The 22929-nt window shown below is 37.4% G+C and overlaps 1 protein-coding gene across 1 annotated transcript; it reads right to left on the bottom strand.

Annotated features, from left to right (window-relative positions):
• Positions 1-413: 413 nt before the first annotated feature.
• LOC137293920 (ethyl acetate hydrolase-like) lies at positions 414-17957 on the bottom strand. Its single transcript, XM_067824765.1, has 8 exons — positions 17691-17957; positions 11258-11390; positions 10423-10544; positions 8984-9084; positions 6813-6907; positions 6360-6499; positions 5855-5941; positions 414-5594 (listed from the first exon to the last, which is right to left on the bottom strand). The coding sequence occupies exons 1-8, from the start codon at positions 17911-17913 to the stop codon at positions 5518-5520; spliced, it is 978 nt and encodes a 325-aa protein (XP_067680866.1). The 5' UTR covers positions 17914-17957; the 3' UTR covers positions 414-5517.
• Positions 17958-22929: the final 4972 nt, after the last annotated feature.

The following is a 22929-nucleotide window of genomic DNA, read 5'->3' as shown; positions in this document are numbered from 1 at the left end:
GTCATATCATATCTTCATATTACGAGCACTTCCTCAATCGTTTCGTAGTAGACGAATACTAGTTTGAGAGTGATCTCCCTTTGCTTCCTCCATGACAATCGAGGCATCACAGTTTTTGGTATTTGTGGACTTTGGTATTTGCAGAGGGCATGGTTTCATAAAAAGACCATGGCCTTGAAAGCAACATATTCACCCCTACTTATATGTAACTGAAAATTATGAATATTATGATCATCAAAGATCTTTTCAATACATGGTGTTGTTGATGGGTATATGTTATAATGGTGGTGCAACAGATAGAATCATGGGAGTATCAGAAACATCATTTCACATGTCTGGGGAGAGTCCTCAAAAATGGACATGTTTAATACATAGGCTGCTGAAGATCCATTTTAACGTGACAAAAAATATAATTGCTTTTACAATTCTTTATTCATAATAACTACAACAAAAGGCAACAAACCATCAAAATATCTATGTAATAAACCACTATAAAATAACTGAGGCAAAAGTGTAAAATGCCTCGACAAATGAGCTAAAATATCCAAAACGGTTTGGCCAAATATGGATTAAAGCATATGAAAAGCTGCAACAATGATGGCATATAGCCTAATGCTTTAAGCAGTACAACTACAGATGAAAACGGGTATGATTAACAACTTCCAAAAACAATCATCAAGTTCTGGGGTAAAGTTTCAATAGTTTTTAAATTCCTCTTCTTGGCCCCAACAAACAGGGTAATGTTGGATTTAATAAATACACCCTCCAATAATTATCTCCTTAAGTATGTAAACCAATATTTGGCAAAAATATTACAAACATAAACCATTATGAAAATATACACCAACTACTGATACGCTGCAAAAATCATTACAAAATTATTACCTTGAATCTGTTCTAGAAACACAACTTGGATATGTAATGCATATTGTAAAAAGTTAAATATTCATCAGTAATAGGAATCATACACACTGAATACTCTCAACTACCAGTTTCTGTGAAACATCAACACAATGTAAAGGATTAATGTCTAAACTGAAACATTGATGGTGTATATTTACACCATCAGCAATCATATAGCATAATGTAACCTAAGCTCTCCAAATACAATGGTGAAACTTTATGTTTTTTATCAGCTGTGTTACAATTCTGGCCAAAAGTGTGCAAAAAAATACTACCGCCTACGTCCAAAAGAATTCAACTATTAAGAAATGGCCAGAGACAATAGTGCCTATTTTTGGGCTGGAATAAGTCTTTTTATCCATATTCTTCACAACTCTTAAATACTAGTATTGTATGTTTTTCATTTCCTCTGACTTAAATTGTTTTTATAAGCAATTTTATTCTTTTCTTTTTTCAATTTTGTTCTGTCAACCTTTCTAGAAAGCAGCTAAACAATTTGGATACGAGTCTCCTGAAAACCTCACTTCAAAACCCTGAGTCACCTTTGACACCCAGTTTTACTTAGTGAATGAAGTTATTTCTTGATCCAATAAGGTGATAGCTTCTGAAACTGTTAGCCTTCATTTCTACATCATCTCTGTCCATAAATTAATGACCTAGAGTCTATCGTGAATATTTGGGAAATTTCTGTTCAGGTTGTTTCTGAGATGCAAAGATCAGTTATGCTAGTCTGAATGCATAGTACACTGATTACTGGGAGTATGGAAGCCTATGGGTCTAAATAGCCTGATCCGTAGTTTGTCTGTTTTGACCCCATAAGAAGGTGTCTTAGGATCCAATCAGAATAGTTGTGAAAATGATCAGATCGGAAGAAGAGTACACACAAATCTATGTGACTGTTCCAGAATTATATTGTTTACCCAGGCACATCATGATAACCCCTGCTTTGTACAATTTTGGTTCTCTGCTCTGAGTAACTGTGGCCATAAACGTAGACATGTCGACTTCTGATATTTCTAAGTCAGTTGACGGTTTAATAATTAGTTCAGGATTGTTAGTGACAGGTATCGGCTCCAACTTGGTCCCTTTATCATTTCTGAAGTCAAATGCATGAACTTTCTTCCATTGTTTGTAACGACATGGTTTTAAGAATTCAAGCCATTTCTTCAGGAAATCACAACCTAAGGTCAACTGTAAACCATCTGATGGCAATAGAAGGTATGGGTAAGATGCATCAGTAGTAACGGTTTAACAGTTTCATAACTTGAGATGTCCCCGATCAGTTGCCCATGTGACCTACATGATGTGTAACCGGTATATATAGTTTTAGCACCAATGCAAATTCATGTCTTTGCTGACCTTTAATCTGACAACATAACATTGTTCAGATCAAGAAATGCTACTTTCATTACAACAGACCATTAAGCATATGAGAAAATTAAGTCTGTTGTACACAATCACTGATGAGATCGTGATGGTCATTTAATTATGTAACATCTGCTTGCCTTTCAAGCTAATCTTTATGTAAACCACCCTCTCATTGTTTCTTCATATTGGGTAATACTTGGGTAATACTGACAACATAATACAACCTCTTCTGTGTTTAAAAAAAAAATGTTTGTAAGCTGTTTAATACCACACTATCCACTTTGCACTATCCCCTATGATATGATAACAATTAGGAAACCTGACCACCAAGTTTTGATTTTATTGCGAAACAAATATCTATACTTTCAATAACTCAGTTAGTATTTACAGTTTTTTAACCTTGCTTGTTTCTACCATTCATAAATTCTTGTAAGCAGTTGTAAGGACACTGTCCAGATTCTAACCACATATACTGATGGTACTGCCCATTGAAACATACATGGTAACCTGTTTACAGCTGAAAACACTAAGTAGATGCAGAGTAAGATGTGTAGGTGGTCATTACACATTTACAGTAGTATAGTTTCTACTAGCTGAAATAGTACCATGAACAGTTCATTATCAGGTATTAAACTAATGTTTTTTCATCAACAGAAGAATATTAATTAAAAATAGAACATCTGAAGCATTTGGCATATAACACCTGCTTTGGACACTGGCACTTTACTGGCATAATCAATTATCACGAGGACATAACCTTTCACATACTGAAAACTGATGCTGCAAAGTTACTATGACATGTTATTTTCTGTTACACTTGGTTTCAAAGAACCCAAATATTCAAAGAAAGTAAAATATTTGTTTGTTTTTTTCAATCTTGTGATAAAATATGCCAATAAAATAAAACTGTAAATTATCAACATGTTGCAAGGGAAGTAACTCCTTGACTAGTCACTCAAACCCAAGTAGTCAGTTTCTTCAATTTCATTTTTCGTATCTAGGCAACCATATTTGCAAAAGATCAGCTAAAATATATTTTTCAACAGTTTGGATTTCATATTGACAACAGATGTTTTGGGTTTTCTTAGATTAATAATGTGTCAGAGCCCAACTAACAGAAAATCACATGCCCAGTACCTGCTTTGGCACATATACAATAAGCACATTTGCAACCTGGAAATCATTCAACCACTGGCACTTAAACATTTGAACAACTGTAGCAAATATTCCATCTCTATGGAAGATACACACTACACATATATCAAACACCAGCTGTGCCCCAGAAAGTTGATAAAAAGATTGATACAATGGATCCATGGAATTATGAACATTAAATTCATTACACCATATTTTAACTGGGATGATGAAACCATATGACAGTCTTTCCTTAAAATGAAAGGATTAGTTACCATGGTTACAATGAAACAAGGAATTGTAAAATATTGTCCATCTCGACATGGGATGAGTGGTAATCTTAAAGAGCCAAATTTATCGCTAAATATTATCATCATGACAACATGAATTGGCAATTTAATATCCATAGATTGTATGTAAAGTTGTGGTTTGGTCAAAGTATTACTATGATAATATGAAATATCCAAACCTGATAAAACAAATTATACACTGATTAAATTTACTGACCATATCATAATGACATAATGACAATTACAAAGTGTATTTCTTTGATGAAACAAATGGTAATATATTCATTTTACATGCTCTTTAACTTCTGCACTTGATCCAAAAAATATTGATCAGAAGAATTCCTGCATTAAAACTAGTACACATTTAACTGAGGTGGTGTTCATTTACGAACATACAATATTTTGTTTTGGGTGGATTTATGGCACATTAAGCATAAACATCTCTGCTGACTTTCTGAAAAACATACAGTCAAACAAAGTTTAAGGCCAGTTGCCTTTTTCTGTGCAAGGAAGACAAGAATCTTGAGAATCAATCCAAAACAGTGCTGCACAAACAAGGCTACAGGCACAATAGTATGATGTGACAATGGTCCAAGTTTACATAGGTCAAACGCCTGGAGAGTGACTGGACATCCACATATATCACCTGAAGAAAATTGTCAATTATTAAGCTGCTTAAATATACATAGAACTGTATGTTCAAAACAGCATACACTGCTAACAGCATCTCAATGATGATTACGCTGTAGGGTCATTGGCATACTGCCTTCTTGTTGTCAACTGAAATTATTTCAGTAAAAGTTGTAAACATAAATGCTGATAGTAATATTGTAATGTTTTGTAAAAAACTGAATTAAAGACTAAAACAGTTATTAAGGCAAAGAACAATGAAACCTAAAATGGAAGAGAATAGAACAAATTGCCATAGAAATGGAATGGTATAAATCCGGATATGTCCAAAAACACTTTTCTTTTTCTTTCATGTCTTCATTTGACCAGCTAAGTAGTCATTTAAATATAAGATACAAGTCTAATTACAAAAGTGTAAAAAGCTAAAAGAAATAACACAAACAGTGGAAGGGACATTTCATAATATGTATACAGAAACCCATTTTCTTGATCTTGGTTCAGAGATATCTCTGTGCAATCGATCAGTTCTGCACACAAGACAAATACCAGCATACAATGTCATTGTAACAGCATCAAAGGGACTTATGCAAAGCATTCTCTCCACCAAGGACTAAGTTGTGATAATGACTTTGTAATAGTCATCCAAATGTGATTGATTAAATGTAAGAAAATGACCCCTATTAAAAATACCAAATTCTTTCAGTCTTTTAAACCAATGTTGTCATTTAGAACAAACAAACCCTACAGACATTCAATAATATTATCCAAATCCACATATCTGTTATATACAGGGGCCTTAAGGGATAATAGACTTCTGAATGTATTATCAGAATATTCTTGTCAACTTATTTCACTCATTTAAGTTCCAGTCAGAACAAACATAATATATTTAATATTTTTTGGTGTTGGGAAAGGAATAATTTCAAACAGTTGGTCTTTCGTATAAGCATTCACCACAAACTGTAAGTTGTAAATTAGATATCTTCCAAAGAATCACACCTAAGATACAATCTGCTGCACCACTACTTTCACTTTCAAAGAGGCATAAGCCTTAAATGGATGGAGTGTTACGGTGGTGTTCTACTTTGCTGCTAATTCTGTGCAAAAACTTCAATTTTCAAATGCAGTGTTTGCTTAATCCTGGCTGGGCTGTGAGCAAACATTATGGTGTCTGTTGTATTCTTCAAAGCAATCATGATGATGCTACTCTTTTCTTGATAAATGCAATCATCTTTTCCCTGGCTTTTAGTCCAAGATCTTTATAGTGATCTGCAAGACAGAAAATCAGCTTTAACCATTCAAAATTTAAACCAAAGTCTAAATCACAAAATCATTTGATCACATAAATATTAAAAACATTGTTATATAGATCAAATGATGAGTGATATATACATGAAATGCTCCCTACTGAGAGCTGCCTTTGTGTCTTTATGCTTATTTGGTAATGCAAAGTGACACATTTATGTGCTGTCATGTGACCAGTAGTAACCAATCAATATCAACAAAGCTATTATCTGCAGACAACATACCAGGCTTATCGAAGAAACCATGGAGTGATCCTTTAATCATCAGGCTCTCAGCATCAATTCCGGCATCCTTGATTTTTCGCTTGTAATCTGACAACCAAACAAGGGCATAAACCACTAGAAGATTTTCAGGAAGAACAGGACAGGGAAGTATTGGTGCAATTGTTTGCTGTGCAGAGTTGTAGCCCTTAGTTGTGCCAGAAACCTATGCCTGCAGGTAACAAATCAAAGTTTTACCATGTTTCTAGGTTTAGAACCTTTATCCCAGCATTTGTGAGTTTCATAAAAACAGTTAGCATATCTCCATAAGTTTAAACACCAATGAAGGGATATTAAAAGTGTCCATTTGTTACACTGAAGATCTGAGTTTGATTCCCCACTTGGGTAACAATGTGTGAAGCCCATTTCTGGTGTCGACCACCATGAGAATGCTGGAATAGTGCTTTTAGCTACGTAAAACATAGCAAACCCACTCATCACACCATGATGCCCTTCCTACTGTACTCACGATATGCCTGGTCACGCAGAGGATCAAACTCGGCAAGAAGCAGAAGTGTGGGTGGGAGGCTGGTAAAGTTCTCACGAAATAGTGGTGATGCTCGTGGGTTTTTCTCTTCTTCAGGATTGTTGACAACTTTGTCTGCACACCTAGGACAAATATATAAACCCACTGTTTAATATATAGGAGATAAATTTGAGCTCTTACTTAATCAGCTAATGCAGTGGTTGAGGGGGATAGATCACTGACTTGGTTGTACTGGCAATTAGGTGCCTGACCCTGAGAGTGGGAGTTCAAAAATCCCAGATGCGACTCAACCCATAAAAATACTAGAAAATTTACTTTATCAATCCCAAATATGACATAAAAACAATTGCAAAGAGGCTAGTTCTGAGTCTTGTATTCCCTGATTCTTGACAGTGATTAATACTCAATCTACCAGTATGCAGACATTATACTGACCATCTCAGAATTTCAACAGTCAAAACTGGGCCATTTTCAAATTCTGTGCAAGATGGCTGGTCACATGTCAGATCGAGCCAAGGATACACCAGCACCTGCCAAAGAAACATGCGAGCATAGTTCTTGAGATAGTGAATACAGTCAAGTCTTGTTAATCCTACATCCATTGGATTAACGAGGATGTCTGATAATCGAATTCTGAGTACAGATCACTTACATGGTCAAAAGCAGGACAATCATGATTCATATTAAGTGTGTGTGTAATCAGTGTTGGGAATTGACCTCCTAAACCATATTCAGTCATCAAATTTAGATCACACCTTTCACAGTTAAATGGTACATACATCAAGATATATTTGTGTGTGAAAACTGAGAAGGTAGAACTCTAACTCTAAGAGTCAACTTTGATGCTGAAATTAGAATAGAACGGCCACAGATTTCAGAGCAGGTGTAACAAATATCAATAAATGTGTCTGCTTCCAACCTTGGTGAATTTGACGAGAACTAAGCAGCCTTTCGCAAATACAAAATGCTTTTTTCAGGCAACATATGTGAGGAAATTGTCTAAAACGGCTGCTCCCTACGGCAGTTATATCCTTTTGTGCCCTGTTTATCCGAACACTTATGTTTTCCTTGGAATAATCCGGATAAACAAATATCTGGATATCTGAACCACAGACCATATGTACATGTACAAAGAAACGTACAAAGAAATGAACATAACAGGCCTCAGACGTAATAATTATTGATTGATAACACATCGATAAGCAATTGCTGCTTCACCTTCATATTTCCTGCTTGATACACTATGTTTAGATTTAAACTGTGTTAAACGGCCACGAGAATAAAGGAATGATATTCATTGCCAAAAGTACATGCTTTTTCAATTAACATTGAAAGACAAATTGACACACCTGAAAATTAACTCTGTATTACCTTGCTAATTACAGGTAGTTAATCTTCTCACGCTTAAAAGACTGCTGTCTTCTTTCATGTTAGGGCACACAAGGCCAGTTGGTATTTGCGTGTGTAAACATAGTGACAAGAGCTCAGCCATTCGGATACACGTGACAAAAATGCCTATAATTTAGCATTTTGTATGTGAAAATGACCGTCTGGTTATGAAAACCATATTTCCGAGTAAGTGAGTAATTTTACAACGTTGTGAATACGTTTTAAGGAATTTTTGTTGGGAAAGAAATTTTTCTGGATATCTGAGGTTCGGATAAATGGCGCATGACTGTATAATGGTCATCACATGGCAGAATTGGTGTTCCTAATCCTCATTGTTCCTAACATATGATAACATGTTGAGTGACAAAAGGTACTGTATTCACCTGTAACTTATCACACTCGCTGCTAATCTCAGTTTCAGATTAACGCAACTAATCACTTAGTGATTGTTGATTGTTAACTGGAGTAGCTGTAGTTGGAACGCAGGACTGTCAGATTAATATGTTTATTCAATTTGTTACCAAAAATAAGCTGATTGTCAGATAAACAGAGATCGGATTAACGGAACATCACTGTACTGTACTTCAATGTAGAGCAGTCTTTAATGAGATATTGAATACTGTACTTCAATGTAGAGCAGTCTTTAATGAGATATTGAATACTTTACTTCAATGTAGAGCACAGTCTTTAATGTTATATTAAATACTGTACTTCAATGTAGCACAGTCTTTAATGAGATATTAAATACTGTACTTCAATGTAGAGCAGTCTTTGATGAGATATTGAATACTGTACTTTAACACTCAGCAGAGAAGACATGGGGTAGCATTGGTCTTCATCAACCCATTATAGTCTTAAGAGGTGACAAACACGATTATGTGGTCAGACTCACTGACTTGGTTGATACATGTCATTCTGCTCCAATTACGTGGAAACAATACTCATGATATCAATCACTGAATTGTGTAGTTCAGGTGGTTGGAGAATGATGTCATCTGAATGTGTGTGTTGTTAAACATCACACAAACTTAAATTGGATAACAAGACTTTGCATCATTTGAGAGTATAATCCTGACTGGGATAAAATGCATCGCATATTGAAGAGAGCCCTGGTTCTTGCTTGGATATCAAGTATACTGCATCAATGCAGAGCATAGTTCTTGCTGGTGTAACACGCATTTAGTTTCTTGGGGCAACAAAAAGCACATGGATCATACCTGGAACGTGATTCCCTTCGTTACTTCATGGCACAGACTTGCAGCTATTGTCCCTCCAGCACTGCAGCCAACCAATCCGATCTTGCTGTCATTGGTGCCACCTGGAGGCAGAATGTGGTGTTATATGGTTCAGTTTTGGAGTCTAACTGAAGAGTCACTACAACTTTAACGATGTTGAAAACAAATCAAAATGTTTCGTTCAACATTTTATTGCTAGTGATTTGGATAAATTAAGCCTACAGTTTAACTGACCAGTGCTTCTGAAGCTGGCACACTCGGCGCTGACTTGGCTCTGCTCACAATATCAAACAAAAGGGTTTTCTGCTCTAGTCAGGTGTTAGAATCAAGCCACCTGTGACCGGGTGTAAAAGCCTTGGAGTCAGCTTTTTGTGCAGACTCTTTCCACATTGTCACAACCCCTAGTGTACAGTACACAACCCTGTGCACTGATAAGAACCCATGAATCCATTGGTTTATGACCAGATGGTGGCAAAATGAATACATGCAAACACCTAGTAGCAGGTACAACAGCATGCAGTGAACTTGGACAAAGCACTGTGACTATGTGTCCCAGTCCTCCCAGCTGTGAATGGGTACCTCGTTAGGATGAAAAAGCCACATGAACACAGTGTGCCAAGGGCCAGGGTCGAAACTGATAATATGATGCATCATCGAGACTGACTACATGATCCTGTGATCAAGGGAATATTAGCGCTAGACAATTGTTAATATGAATGTATTAAAAAGATCATTTCTCCAGCTCTGTAGTGACTTGATATTAAGACAGCACATGAAACTGTAACAATGGATATATATGTTAATAAAAGTTTTCTTGAATGGACTGCGTAAGAGGTGATGATATGTCAGAGCCAGTGGGCTGGACACAAGGAACTCTGGGTGACTTGAGTGTTCAGCAAAGAAATTTGCTTCATACAACTTTAGCATTAATGATGGGATCTAAATTTTGATAAATACCGGCTCCTAATTCTATCAAGCTTCCATTCAGTAATCTGTATGAGATACAATCAGGCTTTCTTTTCAGATTTGCTCCAGTGGTAATATGACAGTAACGATGCACAACTCTTCACTGTGCGGAACTTTGTTGCTCTGTTTTGAGAAATGAATTGTGTATGCAAGATTGTGTGTCACACAAACCCTGAAAGAACTATATCAAATACAGCCAATGCAAGTTGATATTGATTACATCTGGCGAGTCTAGATTACTATGGTTTCAAGTCTCTTGGCAAGTTCTTATTAAATTTCATTAAGATGATAAGTATGTTTTCCTATAAACAAGTTCTTTTCTATGACCAGTCTACTGTCAATATAGGGCTTCAAAATTGATTAATGTCTCTGAAATGCTGACAAAGAAATTCAGTAAAGCAAAAAATTCAAACAGACTGATCTTATTAACCATTTTAACCAGACACTGACCATACCTATGAGAGCCTTGTTCATCAGCACCCATCGTAGAACATTCTTCCCGTCCTCAAAGGCTGCTGGGAACTTGTGTTCTGGAGCCAGTCGATATTCCACATTGACAACAACACATGGCAGGTCTCTGAAAGGTCAATAGGTTTAAGAACAAAGTTCAGAAGTAAGAATCATTATAGACTTGCACAAGTCTCAAAGGTAATAATCAATAGTTTTATAGAAACTTTCATCATAAATATAAGTAACAAAATGGCGTCCTTACGTGTCCATTTATCTAGACATGCCTCTTTAAAGGATAGAATTTCTGTACATCCATGGACATAGCATTCAGTACAGTCTTGAAGCAAGCTATACTGTCAGCTTATCTGAACTCGCCTCTTTAAAGGATAGAATTACTATATATCCATAGACTTGGCAATCAGTACAGCCTTGGAGAAAGGCTAGGGCTGTCCTGACGCCCTCGTGTATGTTGAGGTTTGCCCACATGTATGTTCAATCATTAACATCCGGGTCATGTCAGGCACCCCTTATCTTTCTACTTACCTCACACACTGTCTATAAGTATCAATAACTAATAAATATTGGCAAATAAACATGGCATAAAAAAATATGGTAATGATACCATAACTTGTATTAAAAACCATTTTGATCATCAATTTTCTTTGTTGATATAATGTAAATCAATTCACCTGATATTAATCATTGGATTATTTGGTCCAACACAGACTACATAGAAACTGCACTCCTTGCTGGAATATTGCTTAGTGTGGCGTTAGATAACAGACAAACCGCCACTAAACTGCCTCAACTTTGACGGCCAGAGATCCACCCAACACTCACCTGGCCAGTACCTGGCAGATTGGCCTGTCCGCCTCCTTTGACCCGAACACTAATCCCCCTCCATGAAAGTACACCAGGATGATGGGATTGCTGTTACAGCTCCGTGGTTTGATCACATCAATGGGGATTCCATCTGGAAAAGGAAGAGTCTCATGTACACCTCTAGCCTGGTATGAAGATCAGGTAATCCCTGGGTAAGAATTTAAAAAATCTTACAGTAAAACTCAACAATGTTTAATATTTGTACAGTAAGAATGTACAGGTATGTATTTGTAGGAGAAAAGTTGGATCTGTTTACGTAGTGTTCTGGTGGACAGGGCCCAATTTCACAAAGCTCTCATAAACCTAAGATCTCGTAACTTGTAGCATTCATACCTCCAATACTGTCACAGGGGAAGTTTGAATGCTACAGAAAACGTTATGATATCTTCAGCTTACGAGAGCTTTGTGAAACAAGGACCAGGTGTAAGGCTGCATTTTTCCAATTCATCACAGACATAGGGTGATGAAATAAGCCACTCATATTTATATAATTTCACTTTTGCCTCTGGCTCTGGTTGGTTAAATCCAAATTATTTGAATCTTACAGGTCAAATTCAAACACAGAATTAACAGAGTTTAGCCATCATATTTATGCCAATTTAAGTTGAATTCCTAGATTTTAAATTTGGAGACTTGATAACATGGGTTGAGATGATTTAATAAATATTGTTGAAGTCTGCCTGATATTTTCTGTAGCATTATACCCATGAGTTTATAGTACCCCTGAGTGTTTTTCAGAACAGCCATAGAAAGAGTGTTCACACCAGAGAAAGAGTGTGAACATCAAGTTCTAAGACATAGCTGTGTCCCCCGGCAAGCTTCCATCATGGTCCATCAGACAGGTTGCTTCTGATGAGTTTACAGATTTCTCAAGGGATTACAACATATCTGTGATGTAAATGTACTTCCTCTTACACTGGTCATGCTCCAGATTTGTTTCTCTGTGTATCATACTGCCTTGTGTCAAGCTGGGTAGTCCATCACGCCTGGAATGTTACTTATCTGCTGACGTGTTTATTACAACACACGATCCCCCTAGATAAGGTCAGACCAATTTGATTCCTTGTTTTATGGTTTTTTTCCTCAGAAAACCTAAAGGCAGGAAGGGAAAAAATATAAAAATAAAATCACCAGTCAAAGTAACATTCCTTCAACATGCTAAAGGTTTTGTATTTTTGACATTCAATAAGTGTATATGGGGCAAAACACAATAAAAAAAAAAGTTCTTGTACGTTTAAATTTTAAAGCATTAGGATTTTAGTTTTTGGGCGGGGAAAATTGACTTGTATTCTTTTTCTTACTCCTGAAAAAATTCGGCTGGTGGATCCGTAAAACAAGAAATAAAATTAGTCTGCCCTAAGGATGCTTTCTTGCCAGCTTCAACATCAATACTACGAACACAACACGCAAAAACACTTCTTTAAAGAAATTTGGCATAAATCCACATTCAAACCATGGCTTGGTATGGACAAGTCCCAAGATGTATATAATTAAATCAGAAGACAGTCTGACCTTTCTGACCTATAAAGGGAAGTATACTCGCACCAGATGAAGACTGGAAAAGGAAGGCTCTTATGCTGCTGTTCCCGACAGTACTTGACTTGATAACATATCTAAATAACAACTGTAGGGCTGTTCCATTCATTACATTGATAAAGATTGTATTCCAGGTGTAATAACACACTTTCTGGTTAGACTTAAACCAAAATTCTGTCAATAGCTGTTTTTCTTCTATCCAACATGGAGCGAGTAGTTGGTTGGTTGGTTGGTTATAACGATAACAATATTAAGAAAGTTGTTGATTTACAAATGAATATAAATAAAGATATTACTCACATAGTAACTTGTCTGCAAAGGACAGTAAACCAACTAGGTTATCACAGAAATAAATTTATAACTCATGTGATAATTAAATCTAATGTTTTTATCATAGAATAGCGAGTTGTGCTTCAGAACTGTGTTTAACAGTGTTCCAGTTAGATCAAGTCTCATCTGCGTAATGTGTGAGAAAAGTTGGCAGTGATGCATCAATCTTAAATTGTAATCTCCATCAAGCACAGTCTGATGGGTATGACATCACTGAACATTGTGGAGATGAATTAAAGCAGACCAGGCCACCAGCTAAGGAAACCGATACATGTTCATGCCCCCATTTATTACTTTCATAAAGCTGGACTCTAAAATAGATGGGCCATAAATCCAAGAATCATCAACATAAAGTAAATACATGACCCATTACGATGTTCCTGCTTTATGCTGAAAAGTAATCATGACCCTCTCATTCTATCATATATAATGGTCCCTTCATTAACCGGTAGTACATTCATAGCCCATCACTTTCTCCATGGATGATCATGAAGCTTGCAGTTGCAGCTTTCATCAGCATTTTGGTCTCAACATACCCATGGGTATAGAGAACTGACATCATCACTGATAGGGAGAGAGTTGGTACGACATGGCCACCGATGGGGAGAACTGTGGGTATGACAGTCACTGATGGGGACAACTGTGGGTACAGCAGTCACTGAGAGTTGTGGGTAGGACACAGTTATTGAGGGGCAGTGGGTCAACTTGAGGGAAGGTTATACATCTGTACAGTCCAACACCATGTCATTATGTCCCTGTAACAACCCCCAAGACTGACTGTAAACCATGCAGACGGTCCTAAGTATGCAGATCAATACCAGACACTCCTCGCCCTGAACTAAGTGTCGACACTGATGCTGTGTCAATGGCTCAGTGTCATTAATATTTCATGATTACAACATGTCCATGTTTTCTATACTATCATTATCACACAATTTCACAAATATATTCTGACTCATCAACTCTTAACATCAAGAGGAAGGAATCTGAGACTGCTCCAGAGATTATCAGCGAGTGTTATATATTATATTCCACTTCAACAGAGAACATTTCACTCAGCTGGCTAGCTTTTCTACATGCTGCTATGGCAACTGGTTTCATAATCACTGTTTACTGCTGTGGGTTTAGATATGAGGTAATGGAATTTTAAACCTTAGGAAATACTGTTGCAGGTAAAATATTTTTCATATTTATGCAGTAATAAAGTTACTTTCTAAACATTCCAACATGATGATCATCTCATCTATGAACAACATGAACCCATTTGTATCATTAGTATATAATGCCAGGTGTACTTTGTACAACATTCTGATTTGAACAAACTAATTACCATCTCCTTAGATTAATGTTGATAGGATTGAAAACTTGATTTGTAGTTCTTCAGCTTGGAGTTGATGAGAACAACAAATTGATTGCTGCTAATGGTAGTGCAGCAGATTAGTGATGTGGAGTGCAGCTTGTGGCATTTTAAGTCAGCTTCTGAACCACAAATTCTTCATGAAAAGAGTTTATCTGAAGAAAACCCCTTATCCCTTAAAATGTAGAAAAAATATCAATGAAATGCTGATAAACAGTGCATGTTTTGAAGCAGTCACAGTTGCAACTGCATAAATTCTCTCTTTACTAAACCATCAACTGATGTTAGGTCGGATAGGTGTGGTAGCCTAATGGTTCAAGTATCACCACACCAAACATCCCCATGGGGTACACTGAATGAAGCCCATTTCTGGACTCTCCCGCTGTGATATTGCTGGATTATTGCTAAAGTAGCATGAAACCAAACTCACTCACTCATGCTACTGTTATACCTTCAGTATTGACGAATTTATTCAATTAGAAGGCATAAATAAAGAGAGAATACTAAGGCAATCTTTTACAGATGCAAGCAAAGTAAATCACAGTTCAATTCAACTGTGACTGACTGAAAACGTTTGTTACATACAGGCCCAGAACCAAAGTGTCTTACTGATGCCCATTCTCCTCCATATATTATGCACATTTTCCTTTTGACCAATACTAATGAAGTCTGTACATGTCTGTTTTCTTCTGATAGCATAATTAGCAAGAAGGGACGTAATGCCAGCTGATCCATGGCTACAGTAGCCACAGGCCACAGGGACATGAGAATACAAACACTTGCATCACCATCACAGGTTCACTGAGGGACCTCAGTACTGCATTAGAAAATAACCAATAAGTTAATGACCATCAAATCAATTTCTCCACAAAATAAAATCAACAGAGTCCTAACATTCCTGTATTGCCATTTCAGATAACTAATGAAGGGCACTGTGGTGCTGTTTCCATGGAAACTGTGCAATCTCTTGTCCAACAAAGTACAATATGTTTGATTTCCATGGGAAGTAGAGTTCTGGAATATATTTGGAAACCAGTCGGTGAATTAATTTGTTCCCCTAAAGTATGCTGCTTCCATGATGGTAATTGATCTTGGAAGTGTGGTGAGTTCAGGTATAAAGCCTACATGATGGGTGGCTGAGTGTGACATCACCGTGTCAGGGGTGGAGGAGAGTGAGTGAGTGACTTTCGTGTTGACGAGGGGGGAAGTTGGAGAGAAAGTGAGGGTGGATGGATGTGTGGCTGAGGTAGAGCAGCTAAGGGAATGCTGATGGCTGGAGGGTTAGTAGAAAGGGATTGTAGGTACTTCGATGACCTGGGGAGTAGGAGGGTGGATGTTTGAGGGGTGTTGGAGAGAAAGAGAAGGTTACTGAGGTAGAGCAGATACGGGAGAGCTGATGACTTGAGGGTTGGTAGAGAGGGACTGTAGATGGGTGGATGGGCTAGGGATAAGAGGGTGGATGTTTGAAGGGTGTTGGAGAGAAAGTGAGGGTGGCTGGATGGGTGGTTGAGGTAGAGTGACAGGTGGCGCCACTGGCTTGAGGGTTGGTTGAAAGTGAGTGGAGATAGTTTGATGGATTGAGGTGCAGTGAGTTAATGTTTATGGGATTATGAGAATAAGTAAGTGAGGAAAGTGGTATTTGTAGGATAGGGGAGATGTCCTCTTTGGCTGAGTGAGAGGATGACAGGATAATTTGTGGGTTAGTTAAATTTGTGAAAGGAAGAGGGGATATTTGAGGGGTGTTTTTGAGGGTTAGTAGGACCCCAGGCCTGGCAAAATCCAATCTTATTAACTTCAGATCTTTGACAGCAAAGCATCCCTCAGCAAAGTGATCTTTGAAAGCGTCCATGGTCATATCAGGTGATTTTCTAGCAATCAAGGTCAATATTGTCTTGGAACAAGAGTAGGTAGAACTCAGGAAAGCCAGGGACAGACATGTAATTTTTTGGCACCAGACAGATAATTTAGGTGTGCCTTTGTGAAAATAAGTGTGCCCTTGCCATTTGATAAGCTCATTAAACTTAAAACATTATTCAAACTACCAGTAAGCCATTTTGATGTGTTCAATCAATCACTACACATCATGTAAACCTGTCAACTTGAGAAAAATAGGTTTCCTGACCTCTTTCCTGACTGTAAGTATAGTTCAGCTTCATTTGTCCTGGACCATAAACTAACCCACAAGCTAGGTTATTATCCAAAACATCCTGTTGACATACAAAATGTCATGCCTATTGCGTGCTGTAAGATTGACTATACCACCAATAATCAGTTTCATGGGGAGTAAAAACTTGTTTTGAATTATTAGAGTACGTCAGATGTTTTGCCTTTGTCACTCAATGAGTATGGTGAGTGTTTGTATTTCATCTGTGCCATCTCAATATTTAACGTGGCATGTCATGCAAATTAAACACTATTTTAATCCCTGCAAGCACATGTTTCCATGTCTAGACATCAAATGTAATCCAGGAGTTGACAATAAAGTTGCATTTGTAGTATTGTGAATAGACTTGTGTTCTGATATGCTCTCAGTTGATGAGACTAAAGCCAAGACCACTTAATCTATTTACAGTCATACAGTAGGTGACTATTACTGATAGAAGTGGGCCTGGTCCTAAATAAGCCCAGTTGTCTGTTTGGGGGTGAAAGCTTGTTTAAATTCAGTTACACAACTTGACTTTTAAGACACTGTTTGTAATCTTACACTGATGTATGTAAAGAGGAAGGTACAACATTATCATCGCCGCAAGGAATAAATAAATATCCCCTTTGACGCATGCGACCACGCCCACCACATTGGGCTACCCACAAAATAAATGGACGCTTCCAGTGAGTATATGTTATCGCAACAACTTGTCAGTCACTGTTTCACTCTGGGTGACTGCGATCCAACAAACACCACACAGAGTTAGATCAAGACTGAACCTAGATGTCCAAATGACATCTGACAAATTCTGTACGCACTCAGATTGCAATGTCGGGCGAATACGAGTAACATTAGGTAGATTAGTCAGAGTTAGAGTGGTGGACATGACACGTGCTCGACGAAAGACAATTTCAGGCTTACACATCGTTCATGTTTTCTTGAGTTGGTTGCATATAACTCCAAATTCCATAAACGAAAAACACTTGCCCGCCCCTCCCTCTATGTCCAGAACCCGATCGTACCTGGCAAGGCGGCTGACGGAACTCTGAACTCCTTCACAGTGCCGGCGAACTCCTCGGCCTGGCTGCTCGACACGGCGGATCTCCGTCGCCTGTCTTCCAACGGGACAGACTCATCTATAAGGTTTACCCCGTCAGTTTGCTGACTCTCCAGAAATGATAGGGACTCACTGTGTAATTTATATTTACTAGCAATCTCCTCTATTCCTTCAGGCATTTTGCTCATTAACACCGCCACCGAAAGATACACACCACGGAAGTAAAACCTCGGACGAACCCACTATTCGTAAAGGGGTCAGAGGTTCTCTTGCGGTTTCTCGATACGCGAAACTGAATGCGGCGTACGCGTTGTGAACGGTATGAGAAACCGTTGAGTGTAAAACTGAAACAAGGCTGGTAGTGTTTTCATTAAGCATTTATCAGTGAGTCTAATCCTCGATATATGAAGTGATTAGAAAATGTAACAGTTTAAACACCACTGTACATAAAGTATATACATGTCCCCATTTACTTGAAAATGTAATGTAACTTCAATTTATTTTGTCAAAACCAGCGATTATTATGCATTTTTAAACAAAATTAACATGGTTTCACCCAACTCATTTAACCAGGGAGCCTATATAGAGAGTTATAGAGTATCCCTGATTTAACACATATTTTTCTAGGTTGAGATAATCGTGCAGCAATTTGTGCAAGCGCTCATAAAATATACCGAGAAGCGCTGCCACTTTATCCCATTGTCTCTCCTACATCTCATTGTTACCACTGCATCAGAGTTTTCACCTTATCTCGTAGTTTCCAATACGCGTCTGTATATATCATGGTCGCCATTGTATATCTCATGGTCGCCACTGTATATCTCCCTGCATATCTCTTGGTCTCCACTGTATATGTCATGGTCTCCATTGTATATCTCATTGCCCGCACTGTATATCTCACTGTATATCTCATTGTGCCTCCACTGTATATATCATGGTCGCCATTGTATATCTCATGGTCTCCACTGTATATCTCATGGTCTCCACTGTATATCTCATGGTCTCTGTTGTATATCTTATGTTCTTCACCGTATATGTTGCTGTATATCTCACAATCTCCACAGTACATCTCACTGCATATCTCATGGTATCCACTGTATATGCCATTGCCTCCATTGTATATGTCATAGATTTTATTGTATATCTTAAGGTCTCCACTGAGTATCTCATGGTCTTCACTGTATATCTCATTGCCTCCACTGTATATCGCATGGTCTGCCCTGTAAATCTCATGGTCTCCACTGGATATCTGATGGTCTCCATTGTATATCTCATGGTCGCCAATGTATATCTCATGGCCTCCACTGTATATCTCATGGTCTCCACTGTATATCTCATGGTCTCCACTGTATATCTCATAACCTCCACTGTACATCCCGTTGTCTCCACTGTACATCTTATGGTCTTCACTGTATATGTCGCTGTATATCTCATAATCTCCACTGTATATCTCACTGCATATTTTATGGTATCCTCTGTATATGTCATGGTATCCACTGTATGTGTCATGGTATCCACTGTATATGTCATTGTCTCCATTGTATGACATGGTTTCCATTCTACATTCCATAGTTTCCATTGTATATCTCATGGTTTTCATTGTATATCTCATGGTTTTCATTGTGTATCTCATGGTTTTCATTGTATATCTCATGGTCTGCACTGTCAGTCTCATGGTCTCCTCTGGATATCTGATGGTCTTCACTCTATATTGCATGGTCTCCACCGTATATCTCATAACCTCCACTGTATATCCCATGGTCTCCACTGTATATCTTATGGTCTTCACTGTATATCACATGGTCTGCCCTGTAAATCTCATGGTCTCCACTGGATATCTCATGGTCTCCATTGTATATCTTATGGTCCTCACTGTATATGTTGCTGTATATCTCATAATCTCCATAGTATATCTCACTGCATATCTCATGGTATCCACTGTATATGTCATGGTTTTCACTGTACATTTCATGTTCTCCATTGTGTATCTCATGGTTTCACTGTATATTTCATGTTTTCCATTGTGTATCTCATGGTTTCACTGTATATTTCATGTTTTCCATTGTGTATCTCATGCTTTTCACTGTACATTTCATGTTCTCCGTTTTCACTGTACATTTCATGTTCTCCATTGTGTATCTCATGGTCTCCACTGAATATGTCATCGCCCATTTAGGGACCGCACACAGTGCATGGCTGCTTTTATGATCATACCGAATCTTACATGTCAGTGTTGACGATGATATCCCGAACACAGAAAATATATCCAAGCAATTGGGTGAAGCGTCCCATAAATGACTGGGAACATTAATCGACGAAAGTTTCCCATTAAGTATTGAGTGGGAAAGGTAATGATCCAAAGCATGAGTATCAATCCGTCAATAGATACCTTTTGGAAACAGTCTCGCGGATACATCTCTCAATTACTTCAACCCAAAAGTGAGGACAAACTCCTCTAATGACCTCCCAAAAATTGTCACAAAACCACCACACTATTGGACATGTGCACGAAGTATTACCTTCAAAAGTAGGATTCGTCCTTGTGAAATGAAACTGGGTCCCTTATCGGCATCAGCGGGATTATTTATGTTTATAGAAGACTTAAGCTTTCATTCAAGGTTTGTATTTAATGGCATAATGTTCCTTCAAATATTATCGTGACAATGGGCGTGTGGTTTCAACACCGGTAACAGCAATTCGTTTACTTATTGTTGACAACTACCCCTCCGTTTTGCCTCCTATAACACCTTTAAAAAATCTCAAGTTTTAAAAGTTGCTAAACAAATAAATCGATTAAATACCTGGTTTTTAAAACACTGAAACTAGAAAGATCACTAACATTAATCACGAACGGTATTGAATATATTATGAAATGTTGAACATACAGAAATAGGCTGCCTGTTGGAGACCAACACCTGATCAGAAAAGATCGAACGATTTTTGGAAAAAAACGAAGCAGCAAATGTATTAAACACAAAAAGACGCTGCATTAATATTAGAAATAACAAGTAAGGTATTTAAGATATTATTTATACTTCAGATTGTGATAATAATCACAAGTATAACACACCAAATATGACATTATTTGTTGAATCATTATTAATTGATATTATGAAATAATCACCGCAGTGATTCACTCGATCAGCAGAGACAAAGCTGATGACCCCCGCGTGTTTGCCTTCGCCCAAATCTACGACAACCCACGAGTGAGACTGCAACGAATCAGGTCTCTCAATCAACATTTGCTATATATCAGGCGGCAGTTGACCTTAACTCTGAAATTGAGAAAGTTGAACAGAGGAAAATGAGTAATTTGAAAAAAAAATTGATAGGACAATGTTTAATTAAATCCGGGCATTCATTACAGCCAATGAAATTAGCACCCCATTTCGTTTTTGTACGTAACTATATACATATCTGAGGAAAAACAACCACGAGGCCTGTGCATTCACATGCATACAAACGACTATATTGCCTACTATGTATATGTGGAAAACCATATAACTAGGCATGCAGCTGTCAGTTTACCTTTTCCTTATCTTAGCTGTCTTCAAGATTCTTCAAGATACTGTCTTGAAATTGCGATAATAGTTCTAATATACTCCACTGGACACGTTTGCTGGTTTGCTGGCTGGTTTTATATACCTTGGGCATATATTCTACAGAAGAGGAATTCTATAGAAGTGTTTCTTACCGGGATAGAACAAAACGCTTGCACAGGACAAAATGTATTATGTGAATAGATAAACTTGGATATACTTTGATTGTACTCCTTGTAATTTCCATACATATATTTATGTTATACTTGCACAGTGTTAAAAAGGTGCATATATATGTAGTAGTATCTCAGAATACCATTTGGTACGCATTCCGTCTTGTTTCTTTTTTAAAAAGAGTTTTTCCTCTGCGAAAAAGGATTAAAACTAGCTATGATTGGTGTTCTTTTCAAGTGAATTTCAGTCTAATTTCACCTTTTACATTTTGGTTCAAATTTGCGAGTGGTAAGAACATTCACAATATAATCGTCTTCAGTTGTGTTGTATAAGTAGTTTTCGATTGTTCTAAAAATCTCTTAAGCATCATTTTCAGTTGAAGTATGTTCAGTCTGATGTCAGTGATGATGTTTCATGATGTAACATCATAATGAGAACCTTGAAGCACTAAAGCTATTTACTGATTGGTCACATACTAATTTTCAAGGCACAATTTAAAAATTTTAGTTTTCAGGATCAAATTATTTAAATCAAAATCTTGAATTTTCAGATAAACTATTGCAGTGTGATCTGAGTACATTGCGTGTACAAGATGCGGTCGTGAAAATGCTAACATAAACACATGTTAACATTGTCACATATGCATTGAAATTTAATCAATTATCCTTAAACCTAAATGATAGACGTAGAAGACTGAGGAGGAATGAACTATTACCTAACTCAGCTTGAATTACATATATAGAGATGCAGATATGGTTCAAATGTCCACTGTTGGACGCTGTCCACACATGTTTACACATGTTCACAAATATCCACAAAGGTTCACAAAATGTTCAAGGTAAATTATCAAATATGAATACAGAAAATCTCAATAGCTGGTTCACCGGAATAAACGGACATTTTCCATTCAGACGTATTCAATAAACTCTCGGAAACAAACAACAATCTTCATCCACAAAAATACCTTTCACTATTCACTCAACAAAGGAATATTCTGCTTTTGAAAGGTGGACCATTGCTAAAAGATACATATGAAGTGTGAAATTAAAATTGCTCTCTAATGAAGCATTCCGTGTAATTTTCCTAATTTGCCAGCAGTCTGTAAGTGCGTATGTGTGAAATTCAATCCCCGCGTTAGCTAATGGAGGGAACTCTACAACACCCACATTCGCTAACAGAACGTCACTGATTAGCTTGGTTGCATTTGACAATGACCTTTACCGAGGTCTTTAAATCATTCGGATAACTCGACTGACATCAAATGTACCAAATTACTATTGCTTGCAATTTATGCCCAACACGTGGACAGCCGTACGCTTCCCTTGAAGATGATCCGAGATGATTTTACAGGTGCTGACATTATTACTAAAGATTCTAGTTACAAATGGTGAGATTGGTAGCGGGAATAAAGGACGCTGGTAATAGCTTCTTTGTGCAATAAGGCTGACAGAGAGACTGGACGGAAGAGGAACTGCCCACCGTTAAGACAAA

The sequence above is a fragment of the Haliotis asinina genome, chromosome 8 (genome assembly GCF_037392515.1).
Source record: "Haliotis asinina isolate JCU_RB_2024 chromosome 8, JCU_Hal_asi_v2, whole genome shotgun sequence".
Taxonomy (NCBI): domain Eukaryota; kingdom Metazoa; phylum Mollusca; class Gastropoda; order Lepetellida; family Haliotidae; genus Haliotis; species Haliotis asinina.
Note: the sequence above shows the minus strand (reverse complement) of the source record. Positions and strands in the feature narration are given on the sequence as shown.

Excerpts from the sequence above, each read along its gene's own strand:
- LOC137293920 (XM_067824765.1), bottom strand. The coding sequence starts at position 17,913 with ATGAGCAAAATGCCTGAAGGAATAGAGGAGATTGCTAGTAAATATAAA. Across the intron at positions 9,085-10,422 it reads GATGAACAAGGCTCTCATAG|GTGGCACCAATGACAGCAAG; the intron begins GTATGGTCAGTG and ends TTCTGCCTCCAG. Across the intron at positions 6,908-8,983 it reads CGAAGGGAATCACGTTCCAG|GTGCTGGTGTATCCTTGGCT; the intron begins GTATGATCCATG and ends TTTCTTTGGCAG.